Here is a 12,019-nt window from a genome sequence, read left to right on the forward strand (position 1 = left end):
TGACTAACACAACTGCTAAACATAAAATAGACCACCAACAAGGGTCTACTGTACAGGGTACTATATTCAAAAACTTGTAGCAAGCTATAATGGAAAAGAATCTGAAAAGGACTAGATTTAGACGGACAGATGGGTAGATGAATCACTTTGCTGTCCACCTGAAACTAACACGGCAGTGTAAACCAACCACACGGCAATTTTTTAAAGATAGATTAATTTAAAAATAAATAAATAAAACATGTAGGATTTCTAAAAATGAATACGATGCAAGCCTGCTGGCAAGTTCACAAACTGGAGGTAACTGCAGGGATAAATTATAATCCAACCTAGATGGGTAAGCTTACTGTAGAAACATGGACACTGGGCTTTAGGAACACAGAGAGCAGCACAGTTTCTGTCCGGGGAAGTCCAACAGGGCATCAGCAAAAAGAAGCTGATACTTGAGTTGGCCTAAGAAAGTGAGTAAAAATGGTCCAAAAGAAGGAGCTGGGGAGGCCATCCCAAATCGAGGCAAGAGCATTCCCAGAGACAAGGAGTTGCACAGCACCTGGCATGCACAGTGCTAGGGTGGAGCTAGGAATTTGTTTTTTAAATAAGGGAGTGACAAAATCAGCCTTTGTTTTTTAAGGAGGGAACTCTGGCAGCTAAGATATATATCATAAAAAAAAAAATACACGAAAACCATTTCTGGTACACCACTTGGGTATTAACTCTTATTCCAGTCAAGTAAAAACAAAACAAAACAAAATAAAACTACAGTGTTTAGTTGAGAATAATCTGTAAGGTTAGCGCTCACCTTTGTTCCTTTTCCTCCTGGATGTCCATATCCATTCGGACGGGAAAGACCCTAAGAAAAAGATACATGATGAATTGTGGAGTCATCCACAACCACACTTGGTCGATAATATTCTCTGAACTCTTGGACAAACCAGCAGGGCAAGGAGGTAGGGAAGGCAGAAGGGGCTTGGCGGAGCTTGGAGGGATTTGGTGGAGATTTCTCCTACCCCTACAGCATAAACACTAGATGTCCTTCACAGGATAAGGAGGGGATAAGGGTTTAAAACTTTAAAAGACCACAAGATAAGTAAGTTCATGCGTATGTGTGTGTGTGTGTTAATTTTTGACCACCTCTTCAGCAAGATTCTGACCTCAGCAAGAGGCTATCTTGGTTATAGGAATCCAAATCACTGTACAAATTCCCCTTGGGCTAAACTTGTTTGTTTGTGGGATAAAATCAAACAGAAGAAGCTTCAGAACTTGTTAAGTCTCTAGGGATAAAGAAAAATTGGGGAGTAGGGGTGGATAGAGCCAATGTGGTCCATACGACATAAACCCAGACAGACCTGAATTTTCTGCCACTTACAACACTGGTTCTATAAGTGACCTTGGCCAAGTTACTCAACCTCTATAAGCTTCAGCCTCGTTATCTGTTACATGGGGATAACAATATCATCTACACAGCATGATTTTTCTGTTTGGAAAGACTAAGCGGGTGCCGTTATTCTGCCTCTGTGGGTAACCATGGTACTGGTGGTGCTGGTAGGGGAGGGGTGATGTGGTGGTGATGCTGATGTTGGTCATGGTGACGGCACTGATGATAGTGGAAGCAGTGATGGTGGAATTCCACACGGAGGTGATGACGATGGCAATTGTGAAAATGTTGACGGCTCTACTGGGATCTATACTGTGCATTTAGACAGTGAGCATCTCGTAATAAAGAGCCAATTCAGAACCTTCGATCTGTTCTTTGCTGAATGGACAAAGACTGTACCCAAATCAACTGAGAAGATTTTTTTTAATTTTAAGCCACAAAAGTCATGGCAATGACCTGAGGGGGAAAGTTTGAAATTTTAGAAAAGAAAGAAAAAGAATGTAAAAAAAAAAAATTGCCAGGAATAAATTAGTGAAGGGGGAAAAAGATGCGAATGAGGCTCAGTTGCTTTACTGTAGCTCTGCTCTGCTCAAGGACATGCAAGGCCTTCAGCATCTGTAACTCCAGAAGCCCAAAATGTATGTTTTGGAGATGTCCCCTCTGAGGGGACACCATCCAGAAAGGCACTGCTCTCCAGTGTGGCCTGTTCCAGGGACAGGCCAGCATTATTTCAAGTCAAGATAGTCTAATCAACAGTGTTAATTTTATTATCTGACTTGCGTGTAGATGCATTTGACAGTAATCCTATTTTTTTCCCCTCTCCACATTTAAGTTTAAGCTTCTTAGGCCTGTTTTTGTTTCCTCTGCTTGCTAAAAAAAAAAAAAAAAAAAAAAATGCAAGTTCAATGCTGAGGGCAAAACAGCAGCAGGTCCTTCCTACTATAATGAAAGAAATCTCAGAAATATGTGTTAGAAAGATGGCATTACTCTGTAATAGTGAGGTAGTGAGTTGAAAATGGTCATGAACTAACTAACTTGCTCTCACCTTCAGAGTAATGACTAAGGCACAGCATTGCAGATCATCTTTGGTCTCCAGAGATGATGCCAGGCTCTGAATAATCAAACCCAGACCTTTAAAAATTTGCAACTCTGATTGGCTGTCTTGTTTTTCCAGAAAAAAAAAAAAAGTTTCATTGAACATCTTTGCATTCTTGAAGACTCAAACACTCGTAAAATATCTGTCAAACGGAAGAGTCTTTTTGGAACCTCCCTCTCCAACAATAAATCCCAAGATAGCTTTGGAGTCTTTGTTGATATAAGGAGTCTGGGAGTCTTTGAACTATGGAGATTTACAAAGCTCTACTGATGATTCATGCCATATTCGTAACCCTAAGTCTTCATCAAGAATGTTAGAATTTTGTGTGGAGCAAGAACAAATGACATGAAATTCTATCAGAAATCCAAAACAGAGAAACTAGACTTACAGGTTGCCCTCTTCGTCCTTGTAGACCTGGCAGTCCTCTTTCTCCTACATCACCAAGCTCTCCCTTTTATAATAAAAGGCAAACATGAGGTTAATTTTTTAAGTTCAATCAATTTTATGTCATTTTCCTTAGAGATTTTACGTTCCTTTTAAGTCCTCGTGACATCATCCTGCAGTCTAATGTCAAATCTTCCTCTAGACTTTGAGAAATACAGATAACTTTATTACAGTAAAGATTTTGGTACCGAAAATTAACAAACCAGGTATGCAGCACCAGTTACAGAATTTTATATTACTATGGCTTTTTCTAGGTGTAAGAATGTGAATCTACACTGGTGGTGAGTCTGTACGTCTATCTAACTATCGATGTGTCCATGTCTACTGATGTATGTGACCATCTATCCATCCATCTTTCTATATGGCTGTCTAAGCATCTTTCCTTCTCCATATCCATCTATCTAACTACGAGGTAATGAAGAGTCAGTGTCATCACCAAGCACGTTAGACTCTTACGCTGGAAATGATCGTGTAAGGAGACATTCGCATGAAAGAGGAAGAGTGTGCTTTCTGACACTTACCTTCATTCCCCTTGGTCCATCTTTTCCTTTTGAACCATTTGGGTCTGGAGGCCCAGGATTCCCCTGTAGTAAGACCAAAACCCAAATCAGCTCTGATGCTTGATACAATTAATTTTATCCTCCAAAGAGCATAACATGCACATTTAATCTCTGAGCAGGGGGAGGTGAGGGAGCAGGGTGATCTATGCAAGAGGCCACATCCTCCAGATACCAAAAACTGGAGCAATCACCTGGCTACTAGAGAAAGACACCCTCTGACTAAGAAATCGGGAAGGCAAATGTCTGAACTTCTACCCACTCCAAACAGGAAATATGATCAAATGAGAACGAAAATGATACGATCAGTTATAGGACTTGACCTTGGCCAACCAAGAGAGAGATGGCGTAGGCCATTTTGAATCTCCAGATACTTTAATACCTGGCTCAAATGGTGCTGCTTGGGTTTTTAAAGCTGTCTCAAAACCTCCTTCCATAGGAAGCCACTTCTCATCACCTGCTTCAACCTCATCTGACCCTTCCATTAACCACGGGATAGCAACTGGGGGAGGCACTAAACAGACAGTAGAAAGACCCAAGCTGGTGGCCAGTTCAGCCACTTACCATTCAGGTGAAAAATCATCAAATCCCTTAGAGCCTCAGTTTTCTCTTCTATAAAATTGGGATGATTTTAAGTAATGTTTCCTTATAGGTTTATGAGGAATAAATCAGCCACTTATGCCCCTTTGATAGTACTATTTCTTGTACGACAGGTAAGTATGAGCTTGTGTTACACACCCTTGTGCTTCAAACTGAATCTACTTCATTATTGTATTCCCACAACCCTACATACCCTGAGAGTACAAGGGGAACATAGCTGGTGGTCAGAGTCTATTTCCTCAAGTTAACTATTTCTAGAAAGTCCTGATACCCACAGATCCCAGAACAAGCAGTGTATCTTTACATTACTTGTCCAGGGACACACAGGTCTATGAGCTGGCCATGGGGAATGATCAGCTGTGTTGAGCCGTGAGTTTCTCAAACCCACCTGAGCAGCCATGAAGCCTTTTTCTCCAAAACTTCCTGGTGGTCCTCGCCTTCTTCTTGGTCCCTGGTCCAGAGATGACATTAAAATTCAACCAGTTTTTACAGAGTTATTTATTTTCCATGTAACCATAAAATCACCTCGGATGCCCACTGAAGCACCAATTAAGGGGCTCTGACCCATCACAGTCGGATTCATCACACTGGAGTCAAGTAACCACTGCTCCCAAAAGCACCCGCAGCTCATTCATTCCACACTCCCTCCATCTAAGCAGTATCTATATTCTTAGCCACTTCTCCAGTGGAATCTAAAGAACACTAAAATTTAAAAATCACTTTTTTCACTCAACTAATTTTAAATCTTCAAATAATTTTAAGTCCTAAAAGGGAAATGAGAAGAGCAGCTGAGATATTGATCTCCTTTGAAAAGTCAACTATGTCCTTATCCACACAAGGGCTGAGGGCAAGAGTTCGCATTCTGGTATTATCAAGAACCCAAACACATTTTAACTGGCTTAATCTCACTGGGCAATTGCTGGGAAGTTCTTCATTTTCTCTCCAATCCGTTTGACTTCACTGATTTTTGACATTTTAATTTTTCTTCAGCATTTCTGAGAAATGCTTTCCTACTAGAAGCACTGATCCTGGCTTCTATACTCCTGAGTGAGTTATTGTAATGATCTGTTTAAACAGACCATGCTATCCACACCCCAGTGGGAAGCTGAGAGTCAAGGGAGGTTTTCTGGATTATCTTACTCATGATCAGCTCCCCTTATGTTCAGCCATATAGTAAAGTAAACTTAAAGAGGAAGTCCAGAATACAACAGTGGTGGGAGAGGTGGGGTCCACATTTGAATTAAACCAATGAGAAAAAGGAAAGCCAAGAATATTTCTCAGTTGTTTTCCCTTAGGTTCAGACAATACAATCTCTAATTACACTTTGAAGACCCATTTCTTTTGTTAGAACCTTAGTCAAGTCAAAAAGACAGCATAAACCTTCTCAAATGACTATCTGACACTCATACAAGTTTCAAAATTATGGAGATTGATTCAATGTGTTAGTAAAATCTGTTGTTTAAAATTTCTCCTTTTGAAGATCCCTGGAAACAATTTAGCTTTCCAAAGAAAGATGCAGAAAGTGTTCCAAAGAGGTTTATAGAATGACAGATTTGGATTACACTTTGAAGACTGCAAAAGAACTGGTTGGAAGTGTAATTTCTGGTTATCACTCAGTGGTTCACAATGCCCCTCTATATAAAGTATATAAAGTACCCTCTATATACTTAATGCTCAATAAACACTTTGCTGATTTTTCCTGCCAAACTGAATCCAATTTTAATGAAGTAAATACTATTTAAGTAATTTGCATACACAGCTTCAGAGGCAGTAGTTAAGAGCATAGATTTGTAACTAGGCTGCCTGAATTTCGATCTCATCTCTGTCACTTGGCCAATGTGAGCTTGGCCAATTTACCTAATTTTTCTACCCTCACTACATTTCTCCCCTGTAAAATGGGCATGATAAAAATTCTCCCACTGAAGGATTAAATGAGCTAATACAAGTGTTGGGGGCCATACACAGGACATAGTAATTGCTAAGTAAATATGAGCTACTGCGATTTAACCTGCCCAGAAGAGAGGCTATACAATTTTCTTTGGGAGGGCAGCATCCTGGACCATCCTGATATATGTCAAATTCTATCAAAGAACCTAAGTTAAAATTTCAAGCAGATATTCTTCAGCACTAAAAACAAGCTCAGGGATACAACCTGTGAACCTGGAGACCCAAGCTCTCCCTGGGAAATCTCTTCACCCGATTCTCCACGCACACCCTGTCAGAATGAAGAGAACTTAGCTGAGTTCACCCAGGCATCTTCAGCATTCCTGGAAGGCAGTTTTCCTTGCAAGATGGCACTTGAAATCAGTAAGAGAAAGACAAAAAATATCTGCGAGTCTGTGTTCAGTCATCCTAGGATCAGAGCTGAAGAGGAAATAAGGAGATCCCACCTACTTGGTTGGGAAAATGAAAAATCATATTCTTACTCTTTCCTAGTCTCCTTCCAATACCTAAGCTAGTGATAGAAACAAAAACACTTTGTTTAAACAACCCTAACTCCTATTTTACATAATAACTGGTTCTTAAAAGTTCATCCACTCCTTTTAAGGGCTGTGAGCTAAATGCTCACTGGTGTTAAGGACCTTTATCCCATCTGAGGAGACTCAAATGTTGAGCTCAGCAGCAAGCATGACATTTTGGAACAAAGCAAAAAAGCACACCAAAAAATCGCCCAAAAAACTGGCTTTAAAACCCTACAGATTCTTACAGCATGAAGCTAGTTTTCTAGGCAAGGGATGATCTGTTAAAATGATTCATCTGGTAACCAATTTAATATCTCCCTCAAATGAACACTTTCATTTCTACAGAGAAGATACATTTTCCATGACTGAGGGTGATAAACTACTTTGCAAATGATGCTGCCTTCTTTCTCATGCTGCTCACAAGTTGCCCAGATCACTGATCACTCATAGATTTACAAACAGAAGAAATCCTATACTCAGAATTAATCTATCCATGGACCAATTATTTGTGTTTCATAAGTTTTGAGACCATTCAGATAAATGGGAAGCACATCTGTTAGTCCTTACTGTTAAATCATCATGTTCTTTAAGAGTTGATGTCTAGATTTATAAATGTGGACCAGATTTTAAGAGGCATGAAGCTAGAAATGTTGAAACTTGTTGTGAAATGTTGCCTAATCTGCATATCACATTAGTGACATCCATGGTGTAACACATCAGAAAATGATGTGGTTGTAGACAGCAAAGCCCAAACTTTTTTATTGTAATTCCATGCCTATACATTTTTCAATCTTTTTTCATGGAAGTATAGTTAATTTACCAATGTTGTGTTAGCTTCAGGTGTACAGCAAAGTGACTCAGTCATAAACCTTACTTTTGAGAATATTGGAGGCAATCAGTTTTGGCAAAGACCTTCACAATTAATTAGTAATAGGTGAACAGATCATAAAGCAAATGGGGAGAGAGGGTGGCTCAAGGACCAAAGTTAAATAGCTGTAAGTACTATGTGTCAGCCACCATCTGAACAGCAAATTGATCTGACCAATAGTGGAGAAAATACGTATATTGTAAGGTGAGGTGGGGGGCAGCATGTGGAGGAGAGGGACAGGTTAAAAAATATTCTTCTCCTCCACTGGAAGAAATCAAAAGAAAAACATCTAAAGTTGAAAACCAAGAAATAACAAAGGAAGCATGTTCTTTAGGAAAATGGCAAAAAGTACCAAAAGGAACAGCCCCACGGGATGAAAATGAATGCTCCTGAATACCTAGGAAAGAACAGGCAGGGAAACATTTTTCATGACATGCTTGTGAGTGCAATTGGATTTTAAATTTATGTACAGGCTCATCTCTGGTTTAAATTAAATAAAAAGGAAAGATACAGGAGGTGGAGTTTAGTTTAGGGAACCAAAAACCCAAGACCCATCTGAGAAGAAGACCTTCTATCAACGGCTGTTTAGATAAACTGCACATAGCACAGCAAATGAATTAAATAATTCAAGAGTAGGAAATTCCTTTCACCAAGTAGAGCCGCTGAATTTCTCTGAAACTGAGCCTGGTCAACTCACAGTCTATTTCTTTATGCCTTGTGTGGGGATAAAAACAATAGGCTAAAAGGACAGTTCAAGACATTATTTCTTTCACAAGTGTTGGAACTGAATTCAAAGCACAGAAACAGTCTATTTAAGAATTTATTTCAAGTTTTAACATTTTACGAGAAATAACACTTTAGTCAGTGTCAACAAACTTGTTTGGATGTGTGAGACTTGGGATTTCTCAATAGATATGCTTTTGCAATATGTGTGGCTTGAAGACACACATGCGCATTCACTCGCTCACCCATTCCCAACCTCAGAGATGACTTAAATCAGTCTCTGACTTTTCCTTCATGCTCAAACATGAGAATTCTAGAAAAAAATACCAGCACAGCATGACCAGAACCTGTTAGAAAGGAATCTACATAACAAATTTTACTCCACTTTGTACAAAAATTTCCAAGAGTAACCTTGATCTTTGGATTTGAATCCAAAGCTATGTGGCCTCTGACAACAACTTCACTTTGCTAAACTGATACTTCCTTGCTTAGCCATAAAAAGTAATGAATGGTGCTCATAACTCCTGGGGTTGCAGAAAGGTTTACAAGAGGCCAATGAAGATCTAGTGCAGTGAGTGGTACTGGATAAGCGCTCAGTAAAATCACAGAGATGTCCCATTCCACCTGCAAATCATACCATTCTTTCTTTGGAAATAGCAAACTCTCAGTCTTTTACCTTTATTTAGTGACTATGAGATCCCCTTATGCACCCATTGAAAGTCCCGCTTCTTTAAATGGAAAAGTCATTACTTCAGAGGTAAAAGCAACCCTCTGAGGTATCAGCTTATTTTCCATCTAAGTGAAATAGCAGGTTGGGGAGGCAGCAGAACCATATAATCTTTCCTTTCTTCTTGGAAACTTCCCAAGGATGATACAGCCACCAACATCCCAACCAGCACTCCCCCTGACCCCAGAGAGGACTTAGATGAAATAGTCATGTATGTGGAACAGAAAAGCAATTCTCCCAGAAAGCACTGACCATCAGCCCTGGCAGGCCTCCGCTTCCTCTGGAGCCCTAAGGACGGGAGGGAGGCAGGGACCTTACAGAAGGAAACAAGGCAGGCTTTCCCCCAGCCTACCTTCCTCCTCCACAAAAGCAGATGAAATACATCCCACGAGCAGCCACACCTACCTGAGGGCCGACATTTCCTATTTCCCCCGGAAGTCCTTCAATACCGGAACTGCCCTGGAAGGCCAGAGGTAAAGGGAAGATCGGTTTGGATGTCTGGGCTGACTCTCTAGATGTGGGCTGTCCCATATGGATTCCACTAAGGAGCCCAACGTGGCTGAAAGTGAGTCGCTCAGTCGTGTCCGATTCTTTGCAACCCCATGGACCGCATAGTCCACAGAATTCTCGAGGCCAGAATCCTGGGGTGGGGAGCTATTTCCTTCTCCAGGGGATCTTCCCAACCCAGGGATCGAACCCAGGTCTCCCACATTGAAGGCAGATTCTTTACCAGCTGAGCCACAAGGGAAGCCCAAGAATACCGGCATGGACAGTCGATCCCTTCTCCAGCAGATCTTCCCAGCCCAGGAATCGAACCGGGGTCTCCTGCATTGCAGGCGGATTCTTTACCAACTGAGCTGTGAGGGAAACCCTTAGTAAGAATACGTAAGTTGGGAAAGTATATGAAATGCAGAAATGAAAACACTTTATGTAAAGCTGTTCTCCCAACTGTTATTTATAAAAGATGAGATTCTAAAACAGTTTACATGTTCTACAATATGAGGGAAGTGTTATTTACATTATGGTAGGAATGCTTATTTAAATTATGTTTATCAGAAGTTTTTAAGGTAGGAAAAAAATGTTGTTCTATCATGTTGTTCTTTTCAACTGTGCTAAATTTTATGAAAAAATAATTTATTCCAAATAAGGAGAAAGACAAAATGATGATTCCTCACTTTTTATATTGTTTTAGAACATTTTTTAATAAGCTCATGGAATCCTCACCTGACTTTCTCACGGAGAGAAACTTTGCCACCAACAAAAGTTCAATAGACTGTTGACTTTCTTGGTTACTGGAACTACTGATTTTTATCCCTACATTTTACTTTCCTGAATTTCAAAGTATCTCTAGTAAATAAATTCTCTTTATAATGAGAATTTTTAAAATAATAAAGTAGGTCGTATGAGGGAAAAGGCTTTACCAAAGCACTCTCACAATTGCTCTAGATATAATATTCTTTCTTAAACTATCATTTTCTCATTTCAGTATTATTTTTTTTTTGCAGCCAGCATACTAAAGGAATTATTTGGACAGATGCTAGAACCATTGGATAAAAGAATGTACAGAAAGAAGAAATACACAGTCTCAGAGTGTCACTTCCCAGACTAGTTAATCCTGGAAAGAGGGAAAAGCATGTTCACCCTAGATAAATCTGGTGAACATTATCTTAATCAAGTGACAAAATCAATGCACCAATAATAAGACAGCCGGTAGAGAATCCGCCTGTAATGCGGAAGACACTGGTTCAATTCCTGGGTCGGGAAGGTCTCCTGGAGGAGGGCACGGCAACCCACTCCAGGATTCTTGCCTGGAAAATTCCATGGACAGAGGAGCCTTCTGGGCTATAGTCCATGGGGTTGCAAAGAGTCAGGCACGACTGAGTGACTAAGCACAGCAATGAGATAAATGACAGTGATTCTTCTACTGACTGAGAAGGATTCAGGATTAATTAAGCTTGCAAAAATGTTCAGCCTGGCGGGCTATCGTCCATGGGTCACAGAGTTGGACACGATTGAGCACACACACACATTCATAAGAAAACAATTATAAAAATCCTTATTAAGGGATATTTACCAAAATAACTGGTCTGGAATGTCAATGTCGTGTAAATAGTCCAATAACTGGCAAACAGTTGTGACTAGGATACCTCAGAGCCAAGACAAGCTCAATGCACCATACAATGCTTGGCTGGGTCCCAGAACAACAATGAAAACAGCCTTAAGGGCATTCCTGGGACAAATATGTAAATCTGAACAGAGACTATATATTAGAAAATAATTTTGCATCCATATAGACATTTTTTAATGTGATGACTCTACTGTGCTTATATAGGAGAATGTCCTTGCTCTTGAAAGATACATGCTGAATATTCAGAAGCAAAATGCCATACTTCCAACTGATCTTCAAATTGATCCTCAGCAAAATATGTACATATATTATCTATGTATTTGTACAGACAGACATTTAGCAAATATGGCTCAATAATAACAATGGGTGTTCACAATGCTGTTCTTTGAAACTACAAATTTTTTCAAAATAAAAAAGTTGGGGGAAAACTAATACTCGTTCATCACATAGTATCTCAACAATTCAGAGAATGAGATTAAGGAAAAGAACTGTATAAACTGCTGGGTGTTTACCCTTCTAGGATAAATAGATACAGATACATTCTACCAATCCGGACCCTTTGTTGAATACAGAGTTTTGTAATATGTTTTTTTCACTTGAGTATTATACCATGGATGTTCTCCTCATTACAAAATAGTCTTCTAAACTATTTTTCATTGTTTAATAATAGCCTAACATGTGAAGGTGCCACTGTTTATATGAACAACTTGTCACTGGACTTTCAAGTGTAGAAGTGATTAAACGTCTCTATATCAACCATCCTTGGAGCTAAATCTTTCAGTTGGCCCATAATGAGCTTCTGGGTAAATTTCCAGAATTGTGAAGACTGGGTCCAAGTACGTACACACCTCAAGCCATGGCAGACACAGTTGTGACTACACAATGCTCTCTCGACCCTTTCTTCCTTGCTAAGAAATCCTCAGGTTTGTTCGCTGCAACAACACACCAGGCTGCAAGGGGCCAATTTATGACAGGTCTAAACCAATCATGGCGATCTCAGGACCTTTGTCAGAGACTTGCTTTCTCTGGCTCTCTTAAAACG

The 12,019-nt window shown here is 39.9% G+C and overlaps 1 protein-coding gene across 1 annotated transcript in view; it reads right to left on the bottom strand.

Annotated features, from left to right (window-relative positions):
* The window catches only part of LOC110126285 (collagen alpha-4(VI) chain-like), a 113,153-nt gene that overhangs the window by 48,187 nt on the left and 52,947 nt on the right, over positions 1 to 12,019 (bottom strand). Inside the window, 7 exon segments of the mRNA XM_070466998.1 lie at positions 797 to 847; positions 2,857 to 2,919; positions 3,434 to 3,496; positions 4,458 to 4,520; positions 6,222 to 6,284; positions 9,102 to 9,137; positions 9,255 to 9,308. Coding sequence (XP_070323099.1) covers positions 797 to 847; positions 2,857 to 2,919; positions 3,434 to 3,496; positions 4,458 to 4,520; positions 6,222 to 6,284; positions 9,102 to 9,137; positions 9,255 to 9,308 — 393 coding nt within the window.

Source organism: Odocoileus virginianus, chromosome 4 (genome assembly GCF_023699985.2).
Source record: "Odocoileus virginianus isolate 20LAN1187 ecotype Illinois chromosome 4, Ovbor_1.2, whole genome shotgun sequence".
Lineage (NCBI taxonomy): Eukaryota > Metazoa > Chordata > Mammalia > Artiodactyla > Cervidae > Odocoileus > Odocoileus virginianus.